Source organism: Anopheles ziemanni, chromosome 2, assembly GCF_943734765.1.
Source record: "Anopheles ziemanni chromosome 2, idAnoZiCoDA_A2_x.2, whole genome shotgun sequence".
Lineage (NCBI taxonomy): Eukaryota > Metazoa > Arthropoda > Insecta > Diptera > Culicidae > Anopheles > Anopheles ziemanni.
The window spans coordinates 16,265,469-16,283,405 of NC_080705.1; the positions used below are offsets into that span (position 1 = coordinate 16,265,469).

At 49.9% G+C, this 17,937-nt stretch overlaps 1 protein-coding gene across 1 annotated transcript; it reads left to right on the forward strand.

Annotated features, from left to right (window-relative positions):
• Positions 1–1,529: 1,529 nt before the first annotated feature.
• Positions 1,530–17,937, forward strand: LOC131293044 (mucin-12). The gene is made up of 11 exons (XM_058321124.1): positions 1,530–1,715; positions 6,210–6,548; positions 7,481–7,704; positions 10,638–10,805; positions 11,848–13,622; positions 14,333–15,358; positions 15,583–15,714; positions 15,784–16,613; positions 16,706–16,922; positions 17,004–17,477; positions 17,549–17,937. The coding sequence occupies exons 1-11, from the start codon at positions 1,530–1,532 to the stop codon at positions 17,935–17,937; spliced, it is 5,760 nt and encodes a 1,919-aa protein (XP_058177107.1).

Below are 17,937 nucleotides of genomic sequence, written 5' to 3' on the forward strand. Positions count from 1 at the left end.
GCATCGTATGCAATAAAACACTAGAGAAAAGTTTTTGTGTCTAACTTTTGGTATTTCGTCATGGGGAATTTACTGAGAAGTTGGGGAAACTGTGGCGCTGCAATGTGGATAAACAACATACCATGTGGTATAAGAATATGATGTATTCCGTAATGCATACACTGTTAATTGTACTCGTAGCTTTTCCTGATCTATTTAACAACATAAATTTAACAATATGGAACATCGACAGCAAAGTGTAACAGAATTTTAATGAAACCTTTGATTAAACCAAACGAAAAATAAATTCTATTACTATAACTGTTTAAGGTTCGATGTTTAAATTTAAATCGAAATATTTTGGTTTTTGATGCTCTACAAATCTTCATAGACGTATGAATCCCTTATAGATTCAGATATTCACTCAACGATGGAAATTCATTCATTCAACGCAAAGAGTAAATCAGATCTGAATCTGGACCACCTTACTACAGTTTACCTTAACTAAGTATATAACGTTTGTTTGATGCGTACCCAAAACTGTCCCAGTCTACAAGCAGGTGGAGCGAAATTGTATCAGTTGCCTTTCTCCACCGCATGATGCCCAAAAGTAAAACAATGAATCACTTCCTGCAGGGAAAAGATGCCGATGAATGAAGTGTTGATAACGAGATGGAGGAAATGCGGTTAAGTTAATCTTAAGATAAGTTAGTTAACTTCTGTATAACAATGGAAACAATCACAGAAATGGCGGGTTTCCCCTGGGAGGTTGTGTTATTTTCTTTTCGTATTTGTGAATACAATGCACCCGAAGAAATGCCTAAATCTCTTCCTGCCATTTGAAAGCCTCCAGGGCGTCCTAGCTTTGGAGAACTGATGACAGCGGTAGCGTTGCAGGGTTTGCGACGATGGCAATGAACTTGTGCCGAGCGCCTGCCGCCACCAGCCAGCCCGTTCCATATGGGAAAGCGTGCGCGACCACCACCTTCTTCCTCGAACGATACGAAAGACATCGTTCGGGCGACCAAGCGAGGAACCCGTTTTATACCAGTGCCTTATTTTCCTTGCGAGTTCTTGCGCCTAACACTGGCGGCTCCCTTTTATGGCGATTGCCATGCTGCGGGCGATGGATTTCGATTGATCCGATGTGCTCGCTTTGGGTGCACCGGTTGGTTGTGACGGGAAAACGATGAAAATGTGCCATGTCGCATCTCTTCTTTGTCGCTCTGTGCTGGCTTTTCCCGGTGTGACACGTTTCGGCGACCGTCTGCGGCTTCCGTCGGTACACCGGGTATTTTATTTGCCGTCCGTGTACCGTTGATGAGCCCGGCCTTATTTATTGCATGACCCAAAACATACGCCACTCTGCTGGCGGAATTTCCAACAGAACATAAATTCACCGTTCTTCTTCGTTCTTTCCTTTTACAGACTGTGTTAGTCGCTGCCAGATCGGAACGGATCCTCGGGACGTCAGCGTAAATTGGAACGAAAAAGGTGCATTAAAAAAAAAGAAGCCATCCAGATCTCATCACCCCAGCCAGCCGACGGACATGGAAGTGGCTGCCCTGTCGGCCCCGGTGGGCTCGAGCGCGGGAGCGGTCGGAGTGGCGCGCGGTGGTCCGTTCCAGCGCGAGGTGCGCGAGTGGCAGCATGTCGATCCAAATACGGGCGCCCTGTTGACGGGCCGGCTCGAGGCGGACCGGTGGGTGAACGGACCGCTCAACAGCTACGGCAAGGTAGGAGGAGCAGCAAAAAGTTATTTTTTCAAAACCACAACATTGAAACATTTTCTTACTGGTGTTGAATTTAAAATAGTTCAGAAAAATTCTGTTTTAAGATGTTCTTCTGTAACACTATCGCTTGTTATTGTCATGTGTGTACTTGGCAGCATTATCATTTTTCTTCGTCAGTCACTTGAACCATGGTCCTATACACATTTAAAACATAGGCTTGTCTAGTAAATAAGTGCATTACTCTTGTTATTATCTGAACTGAGTTTAAAATCGTTACTTGTTTTATAAAAAAACAACATAAAAAGAAGAAGTATAAAAAAAACCCGGTAAAATGCACACCATCAATCAGTGCCTACTAAAACGAGCTGTCAGGAAGAAAGTACGAGTGGAAAACAACATGAGAAAAAAAATCAGCCAGCAACAAAAGACCAGACTACCAAACCGCCTGGGGAAGAAAAAAAAAGTGCTTCACGCCAATTATGGTGCAAATGTTCATTTCAACGCCACACTGCACCGGAACAATTGGCCACCATCTCGCCCTTCCTCACCCCCTTCCCTCCCGTAGGTGTAGGGTCCGTAATGCGGACGAAAGAGAAAGTCTTCCCTCCGGCAAACGGTGCAAAGCGGCCCAAAAGTGGCGGAAAATGGCAATTCAAATCGCAGTGTGGAGCAGAAACAACATGGAAGAAAAATGCTGCCAAGTTGGCAACAAGATGTTCTGCAATTTCTTTCCTGCAGGGAAGTGGGAAGGGGGCAAAAAAAAATGCACGGTGAAAATAAGACAGAAAAATATGTTGCCAATGTTTAGCGGTCAAAACCCGCGGCCTCCATTCTGGGAAGTACCCGACGGAACGGAAAAAAAACCCCGATAAACTGTACAGTGAACTCAACAATTTGCGATGAAGCACTGTGCCCGGAGGGTTGAGGGATCGGGAAGGGGAGAGTTTGTAATGAACTTGCCCTTTTTCGCCAGAACAATGGACTTGGAGTAGTTGGAGTGTGCTTCCCTCCTCCACGGCTCGGTCCGTTTTTGGCAGTTTGGAGGTTGCATCTTGATACAGATATTAGCGCTCATCCGTTGCTTGCGGGTCTCACCAGACGGCGGTGTTCCCATTTTTAGCCGCCACCCGGCCGGGTTCTATTGTGTGTGTTCCTTTTCTCCAGCCCTCCGATCGTACCGACGGCGATCGGTCGCTCATTTGCCTACAATAGAATCGCGAGTTTGTTTCGAGTGTCTGCAGGGATGCAGCGCGCTTGTCCGTGGCATGTGTCGAGGATGGGAAAATTATCGATCGAACGATAGCCCCGGTTTTTGGCTGAGGAAACGCTGAACGTGCAGCATAGGGGGGAGGGTCGATGGTAGCCCTGACCCGCGGGGACAATGGCTGCTGCGGTCGGTTCTTCCACGGGACGATTGATTCGCAGCAGACGACAACGAAACGGCCCATGGTTGAATCAGCCGTGAAGCAGTGACACCACGCGGAAGCACGCACGGCATGGGAAGTGATGACAGTGGAGGAATTTATTACGACAAGTACAGCCGGTTAAGCGTACGGCAAATGAACCATTAAGGTCGTCGCGTCGGGCAGACGCGGGCCCGAGACCAGACGCATCTCGCGACGAAAGGCTGAGGAAGAAAAGATTCTCGAAGAGAGCAGAGTGGATTGGAAAAAAAAACCTCGCAAATCAATACAATGTACATCACCACCTCGTTGGGGTGGTGAAAAGGGGGATGCGAGTTCGGGTTGCAGATCCGAGCGCTGTTTATCGAGGTTTTTTCCCAGGATGCACAGTTTAATGATGATGTCAAAAGGCAAAGTATCAACACTTGGCAATTGGTATACCTTGTATTATTTAATGTTAATTTGAATGCCCCAAGTATGGAGTAAAACTCCAAAAAAATTGACTTTGTGAAGTTATTATTATAAGAGGTCAAAATTATCTTCCATTAAGGTACAATCGGGATCATTTCTACATTAACAACACCGTTTTCAACATGGCGTGTTGAAATTACAAAACAAAAAACAAACAAGCACTCAGAACGCTTCACATTTTGTTGCATGTAAAATAGTGTAACTCAGATTCAAACTAATGCGTCTGAACGATTCTTTCAACAACATCTATGAATCTGAATTAATGAGATCTGTATTATTTTACGTGTTATATGCTGTCGAATTACTTGTGTTTAAACCTTGCATTGTGTAAAAAAAATCATATTTCATGGTTCACCCTGAAGATGAATCGAATATGTTATCTGCACCCACATTATGTTAGTATTATTAAGAATGTATTCCCTTGTGCTATTTTCAATTGAGTAACTCAAAGAATTACAAATCCCAAAATCAATTGGCGCAGGAAAGCCGCTGATAGAGTTTTGAGTAGTTCATGAGATTCATTAACTCATTCACGCTGGTGATTGGAGAATCGCTTCAAATCTATAAAGATTCATCACTCACAGAGAAAAAAAGCTTTCTTAACACAACTGTTTTCGGTAGTGTCGCTCGTCGACAAGTTTCTGGAGACGGCCGTCCTCTTTTTTGGTTTTTTTCAATATGTTTGTTTGTTATGTTTTGCATAGGATTTTGATGAGCTGTGTCGAAAAAGATGTCGTTATTTCCGAAAGACCCGAAATGTCTGTTTCATTAAACATTCTCTTACTGAAATGGGTAACTTCTCGTTACTTCTATTTGTTCACTCTAACGAATCCAAGTAAATTTTCCGGAATGTTCTACAGGGGGTTTAAAAACTTCCCTGGTATAGCTCCTCCAACCCGTCAAATTCGTTGCTTTAACAATGCCGACCAGTCTTAAGAACTACGGTTCTTCTGCATTGTACACTTAATTTGCAGGAAGGGTTCACTGATTGCTACAGGAAAAGCACACAGCCTGGGTCGGAGGAAGGGAAAACGAAACCGATCCTCCCCGGAAGCATGCACCACCGTACAGCTCATAATGAGTGGTTATGTTCAGCGCACGTCGTAACGTATTTACACGCGTGTAGTAAGCCTTTTATGGTGGTGAGTTAGTTTTGCCGTTCTTTTTTGCACCCCCCTCCCCTTCGCCCCTGTTCAGGAGCCTGTTATCCAACAACCATTGCCAGGTGCGTGTTGTTGGAGTGATGTAAATATCACATGAGGAAGTAGTCATCCTTCCATCGGCCTATCAGGTGGCTCTTTCCTGGGTGGAATGCTCTTCGGTGGTTTCGTCGAACTACGGGGGCAGTGCTAGCCAACGTGTTCCATGTTGGATGTTCTTCGGAAACAATGTTTACCATTCAACCGGCGACAATGTTGGAGATTCGAAATTAACAATGTATCAATTCTGCATCGATTTGACACACCGATTAGAGTAGCGTTCGGTCGAAGGACGACGTGGAGGGAATCTATTTAAAGCATCACCTGGCCCTACGTGATCGTGTTGCGAGAACTCGCGCCAATGTGTCCGATCGTCGGAACGTGCCCGGCGATTCCTAAGCCTATAGGCCTACGTCTAAGTCTAGCTAGACGCGCGAATTGAGTGCGGGTTTCGAAGGTGCGGCAAAAGGTGTAATTTCACACGAACGCACGCACGCACGCACGCGCCGGACCAGTAATTAATTAAACGTGGCGTGCGGCTACTGGCAATTAATGGTAAATCACCCGGGCGATCAATGGACGCTGGAGTTGGTATTTGTCAACTGTCTCCAAAGCTTCACGGGCCATTTCACTAAACGCTACTTTCCGGGACGCCGTCTCTCGGTGGACAATTTCTTCCAAAGCATATACATTACCCTCCCGGTTGGCCTCCTGCTGCCAGCCCGAAGGTGCCAATTTGATACGGTAAGGAGAGCGTGAAGAGTGTGTCCATGGATTTAATTTGCGTGATTGAGATAATACGCGCGACGCCAACGACATCTCATTTCGCTGGTGGATAATTATCCTCACTTTCTTATGATTGCTATTGAACAAAGGGTGATGGAACTGATTTCTACAGAGGAGAACAAATGTGAAGCTGTAACAAATCGTGAATAGATCGATTGGAGAAGGAGTTTCATTTTAAGAAATCGCTTAAGATTTGCACTCGTACCGCAACGCAACATTGGGAGGTCAAGCGGATTTCCGTCGATCAATTCTCGTGTCGAAGCAAACAACCCGTTGAAAAGGAAATCCTTTCCCAAACGCAGGGTGGGTTCGGTTCTGTGAGGCAATGCAGTTAACCCGTTCTCGAGTGTCGCCATCTGGATGTCAACGATGGAAGGTAGAGGAGAACGCTTTGAACGGCTTACTGGCGCTCCCAGAGCGGAGGACGATGACAGGTCCGTTTAGTTCTCGCTATTGAGATTCCGGATGACCTTCGGGCGCTACAGATATGGTCGTCGGCCGAAAACCCGGATCGTGGCGCATTTCCTTTTTTTCCACGCATGCCACCGTGGCGCTTATTCTGCACGATCGATGTGTTGTGTTCGTGTTTTTCAGCAGCATTTTACCGTCCCTTCTCTGTCTCTCCCCCCTACCCACAGATGGTCTCACAGAACATGTCCACACCGGACGGCACGCAGCACACGCAGCGGAAGCAGATGGAAATTCTGCAGGCTCGCACGTCCGCCGGCTCGCTGCAAGTGGTCCGAGCGCAGACCGTCCAAACGACCTCCTCCCGCTGGTCCTCGTCGATGCTGCACTCGGAGCACTCGAGCAGTGTTGGCGCCATCGGCAGTACTGCAATGCCTCCACACCCGATCAGCGCCTTCTCGCCGAGCAACGGCTTCTCTGGACATGGGCCTCAGCTGCAGTCCCAGTCGCCGTTCCAACGATCTCTGGCTCCGGGTTCTAGCGGCGTCGGCAGCAATAACAGGCTACTGGTAAGAGTACGTCGAGTGCTCGTTCGAGTGCGCCGTGCACTTGGTGGAAGCGTTTGTGGGTTCATTCATGCGCGCACCGGTCGACGGTCAGAGAACGGGATGGGCATCGACTTGAGTGTGGGTAAATATTTTCCCGTCATCGAGATGCCACACGAGATGGGCGTAAGGAATTCTCACATGCCTCCGCACAACCAGGAAGTTAATCTGCTTTCAGCGGAATGTAAACCTCATGAATGGATCGAGATTTTCATCTACGTTTCACTATAAACGGTTTCTTGCTTGCCCTGTTTACAAATTATTGCTTAGTTCCGTCCAACTGTAGGTTGGTGTTAACTAGTCCAACACATCCCCTGTATTTTTCCCCCATTTTTTAAAGCTCAAGCCCGCTGATAGCTTTCCGTTGTTATTTATTACTTTTGATGCCCGCCACGCCACGAAGAAGAAAAAATCCGATGCGAAAAGAAAATAACCTACAGACTCGAAGCGGCGTTGTGACATTGACATTTGTCCCAAACATGGGCCGACTTGGTGCCAAACTTGCACACTGGTCATTCTTGTGGCATCCGGTGCCGCGTGCCTAACATTTAGCACCATTTACAAACGCCTACACAGACACACAAACACACGCGCCCGCAACCATGAGGAGCGGAATGGGGCATGCAAATAATATTTTCATTGCATGGTCCAATTGCGTCCCAATTTTGCACCCATCACATGCACATCTCCCCCCGCTGCTAATGGTCCCACTCACCTTGAACACCTTTAGCTTTGGTCAAGGCGCCATTTCGGACCAACCAAAAATTCCCTCGAGCGAGCGATCACCCGTTTTGGACAGGGAATAGATCGAGATCACCGTGCGACGACGATTCCGCAAAGCATTCATAAAGCGACGTGGTTTCTCATCCGATTCTTTTTTTTTTTCTATAACGCAGAGCGCCACCGATCCGACGTCAGGAGCTGCGAAGTCCTTTGCCCGCTTTACCAGTCCAACGACGGTAACGACCAGCTGCACCACCACCACATCGCCGGGCTCCAGCTTCAGCCCGCTGCGGTACGGTTCCCGGTTACTCTCGAACGGTGCTCGCGGCTCGGAAACCCACGATGACCGGACATACCTGCACCATCCAGCGCAATCCGTTGCAGCCGAACAGGAATGGTGAGTCGGATGACGATGAAGATCAGCTCGAACGACATGTGGGATGGAAAGCGCGTTTCTCTTTTAACAACACGAGCCTCCAAAAGTTTAGTCAGTGGTTCCACACATTTCTCTCTTTCTCTCTGTGGCATGGATCTTGGTGGATGTGTTTATTGGTTTACGATCGATCCCGGAACATGTTCGATGGATCATTAGCGAATTTCGCCGATGGATTGAACCGTTTGGCAACCGGATCAGTGGAGGACTTGTAACGCTTAGAGCAGAATATACAAAAATGACTTTTGATGATTTGTTTGTAGTATTCCAAGTCTAACAATATAAATAACATCCAAATTTGCCATTAATACGCCATCAAAACTATATTCGATCCGTAATTGTAATACTTTACCCTCGTAGTATTTGGGACGATCAAAATGAATAATTGCCCTCAGGAACATAGTTGCGTTACGATTAGAGCAGCATTCTTGTCTCTCGCTAATATTTGTTCTATCTGAAATCTAGAATTATAAGCAACTCCTAGCACCATAAATCAGCTACCATACAAAAGTCAGCGTCCTCTATGACGGGTTCGACGTACATATTCTTCACCCACAGAAACAACCGTCTTGTGGCCAGGGGGGAGAAGAAAAAACCAGCTTACCGATAGGACTAGAAGCCGGTAGAAATCGCTGAAACTGTAGGCGATAGGATATGCTCTTTCCATTTCGGTGGTAATGCCAACCCGAACACCAACACCCCGGATTCACCGCGGACCCGATCCGATTCTTGCTCTCCGATCCTTCCGACAGGAATGTCCGCCGCTTTCGGGCTTTCTCGGTTTCCAGTTTGATACAGTTCGTTATGTCATCGCGGGCATACGCCTACGGAATTTCTTTCGCCTCGGTCCATAAAAATCCGCACGCTTCCAACACGATCATTGCTGCAATTAGAGTCGGCAAGCGTTTGTGGTGGGAAAGAAGTGAGGCAAATAAAAATATAAGCAGAAAGAACGTTAAAATAAAAAACACAAAAAGTGTGTGAAAGCTGGTAAAGGAGTCCATTAAAGTTCATTATTTCAGCAGCAGGGGTTGCGGAGAAGTGAAGAAGACGGGGACGGGGAGGGACTATGAAATCCCCTTCAAAGTCGTGCGTCGGCGCGATCGTTACGGCAGCGAAACGCCACGAAACACCGAAATCGAACAAACTTCGTTACACTTCATTAAAATACAATAAGCGTACTCGAGATGGAGCGGTTACGCCCGGTTGACACTTTCGGGCGGCGGCAAGATTGGCCTCCCCCCTTCTTTTTTTTGTCACCATTTCCGATTCCGGACTTGTGCCGGTGTTTGTGGGGTGCATTATGCTACCGAGTTTGGTTAATGAAGTTCAGCGTGGCGTACTGTTTTGCCTTCCGGCGGGATGGTTCCAAATGCATGCAGGCTGGAGATGGAAATCCCTAAGTTTATTGTGGTGGGGCCGCCCACGAGACCACCCCACACCGCGTGTCGCAGATATCGCACCGTGCCAGACACGGTGGCGTGCCGTCTTGAGACCGTGATGGATGTTTGAATATTCAACCACGGCCGTTTCACGAGCCTAATGCCAATTGCCAAATGGCTGATGAAATCGAAAGAAAGAGGACAGTCGGGTGGTAGTATTTTTTCTTTACCAAAGTGCACACAGATTGTTGTTCGATTGTTAATCATGTTTTTTTTAATATCAATGTTGCTACTAATGTTGAAGCACTAATTTAGCAACGTGTTAAATTAAATGGTTAGAAACTTTTATTACGAAAAGGAAGACGGATAGGAGAGGTTTGAATAGGAAAGTTTGATTGTGTTTTCCAAGATAGGTTGAGATAAAACTTTCATTTTCCTTCCAAAATGTAATGAAAGAAATATCCAGTCAGGATCTGCAAAGAGTTACCAACTCTTCGTTGCCAACCTGCTGCCGAGTAGAGCAGCTTTCTTGGTATATAACCTACCGCTCTATGATTCACCGTGATCGAACTTGCCACCAGCTTCATACGCGATCGTCAACAACCGGCGGGGCTTGCCGTGTGTGTCATTGGCACGGCGTTGGTGCGCCGGTTCGAACGTGGGTTTTTGAAGAACCGATCACGTCAGACACGCACACAACGGGGAAGGGTTTCACCCCCGGCGGTCACACGACCGAAAACGCACGTCCGAATCTTCTGTGTGGCTCATTCTGCCACCATCGATCGTAAGATCAACATGGAGTGAGGTGTTAAGGCACGTTGGATCGAACGAAGGATTTTTGTGGATCAAACGAAAGTGACCGTGATAATAGTAGTGCATCCGGTTCTAGTGAACGTCAGTTTTGAATTGACAGTCGAAAGAGCGTTAAACAGTTGAGAAAGTCTGGTTCAGGCATCCCGTTGTAGGTACGCAGGCAGAGAGTGGATGCTGGACCGGGTGCTGCGGCAGGTTGGGAAAATTTCGTTAAACAATCGTAAATCTGCTCTGCGCTCGCGTGTGTAGGCGCATTGTGCACGGACATTGTACCGCACGGTGATGATCATATCGCAAAACTGCGCGCGCGCGCGTACGTGTGTGTGTGTGTGTGGGCACTCGTCGATCGAAGTGCATTTTTCGCCTACACCCGTGCGCCCCGACACGCCTGGCGGTCGAAATGTTGTGAGGTGTTCGATCAAGGTTCGATTGGGATCGGGCCGAATCTACTCGAGTCTTGCAACTCGATGTGTTCTGTGACAAAGTCTTGCAGCCGGGTTGCGTGGGGTAAAGGACTGTCCCAAAAAGCGAGCAAGCAATAGGACGGGTTGAATTCATGTATCCGGGCCATTTGTTTTGACTACAAGCATATATCAATCATCTGTACTGCCATTTCCTGCCACTAATTACCTTCTTTTCTTCGTTTTTTCCCAATTCAAATGCACTTCCGGTTCTGTCACCATCCTCGTTCATCATGCACAGCATCATCGGCGGCAACATTCCGCTGGCCCGCGGTAAAAGCATCTCCATCGAGGACCTTTCGACCGAGCGCGACGAGACCAACTTCGATGACGACGTCGAGCCCACGCAGTGGAAGCGAGTGAGCAAAATACGGCGATCATTACAATTCCCAAGGAAAACCAGCCCGAGGTAAGAGTCGGCGACGGAGCTGCTAGGGTGCGGGGGGAGGTAGAGAGAGCTCGGGAGACCGGTCGGGTTGCTGCGGAGCCGATGATGTTAAAGGCTGTCGGTTCGCACGCGTGTCTTTGGAATTGCTCTGATTTGTGATCTGCGGGGTTTATTGAAATCCGAAGCTCCTTATACCTGCCTCTGGGTTTGAGGGACAGTTTTGTAAAAGGATTTTGTTTTCTTCTATCTTCATCGAACCGGATTTTACCAAAATCATGGAGATTGACTCACCTAGAGATGATTTACGATCCGATTTGCGCTCCGCTCCTCTTTCCTTCTCGCCTGCACTGAGCAATGTTTGTTTCGGTGGCGAATTAGTTTCCTTATTTGGCAGGCAAGATAATTACTGGCCTGTGCAGTGGAAAGTGCACACGTACACGGCGAGGGGGTTGCACTCAGCAGCGCTCAGTAGTTCAAGTGATCCCCATCCCTGCTGGAAACTAAAAATACGTTATGACGATGATTAATCTACTTGAAATTCAAATCAGCCAGAACGGAACCGGGCAGTATCGCGTTGGGGGGGTCTCGGGGCAGGACTGGAACGTGTGCCACTCGATTGACGATGTATGGCCAGAATTCGGAATTGCGTGCGTGTGAGTTTTTTGTTTGCTTACTTGCTCGCTTGCTTATAGTAAGTGAACCTGGGACACATCGTTTGTGCACATCGTTTAATGAAGCAGGTTATGCCGGGCAACAGCAGGAGCAGCAGCAGCGGTGTGTGTAGTTCGATCAAGGCCTACCGAGATGTAGAGATTGGTAGGGAATCAAAACTGCGTGGGATGATCAGTGTGTAGCTTTGGCTGTGAGTCGCTAGCGTCACCGCCAACTAAGTGAACGGTTTTGTGTGAGAAGTGTTGCAATTTTCTAGTTGAATTGAAATGCTACAAAAGTGTCTGGTGAAAATGAACAGGTCTGGTCTGGGTTTTGGGCTTCAGATTTATGCTTCATAGAACCATTCGTACTGTGTTACCGTTTTTCATTTGGTTTGTTTGTTTTATTTTAGAACAAGCACCCGCCCGATCGATCTGCCGGAAAATTCGGTCAGCGTATCGCGCATCTGCCAGGAGCTGGAAAACGGCCGCCGATTGAACACGGCCATGCGCAACAATCACATCGACTTCGTGGCCCTCGACAACATCCTCAAGAGTGTCACTGAACAGCCCGCGGCAACGGGTAGTTTGCCACCGCTGAAACCGGAATCGTCACCACCTCCGAAATCTGCATCCCCCTCGAAGACATCCTTCCTCACGGCCGAATCGCTGCGTGAAATCCGTGGTCGTTTACGGCGACTTAGCAACGAATCGCTTTACCGTGACGACATGAGCCCGGCGGAGGATACGAACCAGCGGCAACATCAGCACGACGGAGGTAGCGACGATGGGGTCACCATCACCGAGGTTGAGACACGGTTTGGGCAGCTCGAAACGAGCAGCTCATCGGATTCGGCCAACTACAGTAACAACAACAAGAGTAACTTGACGAGCCTACAGTCGAGCAAGAAGCCACCCGACTCGGAAACGGTGCTTGCGCCGGACGACTGGCATTCGCGCCGGAAGTCGTACGGGTTCGAGCGCATGAGCCAGCAACCACTCGGTGGCAGCTTCGCCATGGCCAAGATGGACTCATCTACTGATAGTGGTATTGGGCGCTCGTCGGACCTCAGCTCGAGCTGGTCGAGTGCGGCCACCAATGAAGGGGGCGGCACGTACCACCAGCGTGCTACGATCGTAACGTTGGGCGAACGGAACAAACCGACGTCGACAGTGACTACCGGTGGCAGCACAAATCCGGCGATGGTGATAAAGATCACTAACAAACCGGTGGAAAGTGCCGGTGGTGACGTGCTGGCGGTACCGCCCTCTGAGCCGGATGACGAGCCGAAGCGCCACTCGATTGCCGTCGACGAGACGAGCTACGTGCGGGATAGTCTGCGGAACATTTTCGAGCGTAAGTCGTCGGTGCACGTGAACGGTTTCAGCCAAACGTTTATCGACGATCTTGGACGCAACAAGAAGCGGGTGGAGTTCTGCAAGACCGAGGTGCACTTCACCGCCGACTCGGGCCGGGTGAACATTGTCGAGACGGACGAGAAGCCTCCACCAACCAACAACTTCCGCCGCCGGCGACGTTCCTCTGGGGGTTCGCTTGGTCCTAGCAGCCCAGCAACGACGGCTCCCTCCACTTCCATCTCCACCTCGTCGTCCTCTTCCACCTCGTCGTCCTACCTGGTGAGCTACGAGGACGAATCGGAGGGAGTGGAATCGCAGGGCACCGGAAAAGAACACGATCCTTCGGTCGTAAGCGATGCAATAATCGAGCACGAACTACCACCGCTCGTTACGACCACCATCGGTGTCAACAGACCGGCACCGGAACCAACACCGCGAAAGTTCCTCCCGGCCAACGCCATCACAGCGGCGACGACCATCTCGGACGAGAGCGATGGTCATTCGGCGGACGAAATTTCGCTCCGTGGCATCCTCAAGAACAAACCCGTCAAACCGAAGCCGTACGTGCTCGGGGAGAATCTGGACACCAGCGAAAGCCTCTGGGGCGTTAAGCTACGTCCGGTTGCGTCCTTGACGGAGAAAGCTTCGTTACCGGTGGAACCATCGGGTGCGCGTTTGACCGTCGACGTAGGCAATGGATCGTCGAACGGTGCGTCACCGGTTTCGTCCGGTAGCTACTCCACCAAGGTCAACCTGATGCAGTCTTCTACGCCGAGTGGGACGAGCACGTCGGGTGCAGGCTTGTGGAGCAGCGGCATCAATACCACAGGTATGTGTTTGCGGGAAGCGCATTAACGTGGGAAAGGAAAGCGTGCGTGCAGCTTGCGAGTGAAGTGTTTCTGTGTGGCACTTATTTACATAGCTTTTAAACCTTAACAATCGTACTTCATCTTAATAGTTGAACGCGTAACACCCGCGTCCGATTAATGTACAGTTTCGCGTTCTGTAATTTGGTTTTCTCCAAGATATTCTTGATACATGAGGTCCAAAAATCGAGTACCGTAATTTTGAGGTGGCAGTTCGCACTATTGGCAGGTGACACAAACATTTGTAATCCAAATAACGACGAAAAAGATTCATACAATCCAGTGTCTTCCAGTACATTTTTGGATTTTACTTAAAGATGATTAGATTATTTGAAAATTCGTGCGTACTTAAGCAATGAAAAATACGGTACCTTAGTTTAGCCTAGCGTTGATTGGCAAGTAAACTTGAGGGAAGAATGCATTTGTAAAATGATCACGAATTTGTTGAGCTAGTCATCTTAGCCCTATCTTCCATTTTCTTCTTTCTTCCCATTTTCCCCCCCGGCGCGCGCGTGCGTAACTATCTCACCCTTCCACACACACACACAACACACTGTACATTATCACACAAACAACAAACTTCTCTCCTAACACCCCTGCGCTGCACCAACCCACTCTCCAAACACACCACCATTAATGCACCACCGCAATCATCAACACCGCCCGAAAGTAGTGGATAAACTGGCGCACCACTTGGGCACCGATTCGAACGCATCAAAGTCGACGACGAAGATTCTGATCGATATGACGTCTGCGGGAAAGAACTCATCGGCCACCGCCACCGGCGATGAGTTGAAGTCTACCTCGCTGATCATGCGCACGATGCGATCGGCTATGCAGTTCGACGAGGCGCTGAAAAGTCTACAGGCTATTCGACGGGATTCCCTAGAAGAGGCGACCCCGACGACAGCGGTACATCAAGTCCAACAGCAGCAGCAGTACAAGCATCAGTCCTATACGAGCCCAACGGTGGATACTTCAAAGCCGCGACGGCATTCGGCGTTCCAGCTGATCGGCAGTAGTACGAGCAGTAGCATTAGCAGCAGTCAGTCGATTGCCAAGTCCAGCAGCGCTAGCAGTATCTACGCGGATTACCCCAAGCTGACGACCGTGGTCGGCAAGTACGCATCGTCGCTCGACGGAGACTCGACGGCGGACCAGAGTGGTGATACGCGCTACGGCGGAAGCACGCGGTACGGTGGACTGATGTCGACGAGCACGATTGCCTCCCGGCGCAGCCTAACCAGCGAGTCACGGTTGTCCGACTTCGAGGCTTACATCAGCAAGAACACCGCAGTCCGACGCTCGAGCACAGCGGACGACATCGGTTCCGTCGGAGGGGAGCAGCGGTTGGTTGGAAAACCGATCGCGGCACCACGACTGAAAAAGCTCGGCTCGACCGTGCTCAGTCAGCAGCTGTCCCAGCTAAGACGGCTGTACGATGCGGCCGAAGTGTACGACAGTGACAGCGATAGCGCGAAGGCAGACGAAGAGGTGAAGCGTTACCTGGGAAATGTGGGTGACGGCTCGTCGCAATCTTCATCGCCGTTCGTCGAGGAAAAGCTGGCCACCGAAGTGTCCGGTAGCTGGAGCCGCCTCAAGGCTAGGCGTAACATACAGAAGTTGAACACCAACACCACCAACATAACGGCGCCGGCGGTGGCCAAGGATGCGTCGTTTTCGGTGAACTCGTCGGCAGGTAAGCGAACGGTCACTTGACACTAACTTGGCACTTGCAAGCACTCTGCTATGCCTCCACCCTTTTTTAACCCTTTGCACCCTATTTCAAAACTAACCCCACGCCAGGATATGAGACGCTCGTACGAAACAGAAGGGCTTTTGACGAGGGGTTATTTTATTTAATGGGTATACATGTTTTTATTTGATAAATAAATTATTGATGTTTCTTTCTTCTTGTTGCAGAATTTGAAATACTGAGACCCTCGGCATTGGTCAGCCGTCAAGCGATCAAACCATCCGCAGTAATGTCGATCGAGTTAAAGAGCCCAACAGCAGCGAAGACATTGATGACCTCTTCACACACTTCTAGTCCAGGTGGGTATTCGTTGTAAGAAGAACCGATTGGAACCCTGTATGCTTAACCTTTCCCATTTACCTGCACAGATATTCCGGCTGCAACAAGAGTGATAACGACAACGAATGATGAATCGACAACGGCCCGCCAGCAGCAGCAGCAACCGAAGCCAGACTCACCTAAATTTCGAAGACACATTCCGACAACCGCCCCTGCTTCGTCAGGAGTCGCCCGAAACGAAGAGCGTGCCTCGCTCCGGCTGTCATCCGGTGCGCGGCAACTGCGGGACCATGAACTGTCGTTCTTCGGCGTGAACCCGAACAAACAACAGTCGCCCGGATCGGCGGTCCGAACCGGTAAACCGCAAACGACCATGGCAATTAGCGCCCCGACGCCGATGACGACGACCACGGCAACATCTGGCTTTCAGCGATCGGCCACCCTTACCTCGTCGTTCATTAGACGCTCCGGTACGTCCGGGAGCGATTCGACGGCGAGCACAAAGTCGCCCTCGATCTGGCAGCTGACCAACGACAAACCGGATCTACTCCGCCACAGTCAGTTGGAGCCGGAAAGCAACCGTACGGTAGCTTCCAAAGGGAGCAAGGATAATCATCTGTCCGTCAGTGTCAACAGCAGTAGTAGCAGTGTAACTACCTCCACGCTATCATCTGGCGATGGACCGCACTACGAAAATTTGGCTCACATTGCTGCTAAAGCGAAGCCCTTGCCACGAGGCACCTTTTTCGAATCGTCACCACAACAACAACAGGCAACGGTGGGTGGTAACGACAAACAGCCAACGGCAACTCAATCGCTTACGGCGACAACCACGCAACCGTACGATCGGAAGAAAGATCTGGAGCGAGACGAACGCATTCTGGAGGAATTGACTCGGGCGGCAGATGAAATATTGAATGTATGTGGAAAGCGAGAACTTATTTTGTTTGTTGCTAAATCGTTGCTACTTAAGGTTAATAGCATTAACACTCCATTTCTATACGAAAACAGGTTGTCAACAACATGTCGAACGGGGAAAGTGTCGAGAGCATTTTGAGCGAGTTGAACGAAGGTGAAAATGGTCACCGACGGCTGTCGAACGGTGGTTGCACCCTTGGTACGATCCGGGAGTGTTCGACTACTAACAAGATTATGAAATCGCGTGGGGTGCAGGTGTCGAAGAACTTTGACGACAGCCTCAAACGTCACTACCAGCGCCAAGCGGCCAGTCGAGGAGGTACCTACCTACACAAGCGCCGTGTTAAACTATTGTGCCGAACCGTTTCATCATTTTCGCGATTATTTTTAGTTTCATCAGCATCATCGAACGAAAGCATCGGTGGGCGGCGCCCGGAGGGAAGCTTTACTCGAAGCGTGTCGCTGCGTGGTCCATCGTCGAAAGACACTGCAACGGGGGCTGGTCTGGATGGTCTTTCGCGGAGTTCAATATCGAGCCGTCGCAGTCGGGCACCACAAGTCTCATCGGCAGCCGAAACGCGCCGGTTGGTGCGGATGTGCAGCAAAGAGAAGTTGCAATCGAACGCCAGCTCCTCGGAGGATCTTCCAAACAGTGCCACCGTGGAGCCACCACGGCGCCCACGTCGCACCCGCTATCACTCGAAGGACTCCAAAGACCCGGTCCAGGGACGTGATGCGGATCGTGCAAGCAACGGCAGCGGTAACGGTTTGGGAACGCGTGTCGACCGTGCCCAGGGATCATCGTCGCGGTCGCACCGGAGTGAGCGCTCGAGTGGCTCGACGAGGACCGCAAGTTCCAAGCATGGTACGCGAGTGGAAAAATTGTGCTCGCTAATAGGACCATCGACTTACGCAGTTTCTTCTCTTTCTTCGCAGGACTCAGCGCCTCCAACGGCACGGGAAGTGTATCGAGCCACCACCACGCGCTGCATTCCTCCACGTGTCCTTCGTCGCGCGCCGCTAAACTCGCGTTATCCTCTGCCAACGGACACCAGCATCATTATCAGCAGCAGCTGGCCGGGTCCATGGTGACGAACGCCAACAACACTACCACCCACAGCACAACAACGTACGTATTGCAATCGTTTACGATGGTACCTCCGCCGCGGCGCAAGCGACGCCAGCAGCTCCAGCAGCACCAAACGAAGGTGGCCAAGGTTGTGCGACGGCAATCGTCGCACATATCGCGCCACTCGCGAGATCAAAAGCGGCGCCCAGTGCGCAAACGACACCGCCGTCGGCTTGAGCAGTGCATATGCTCTTAG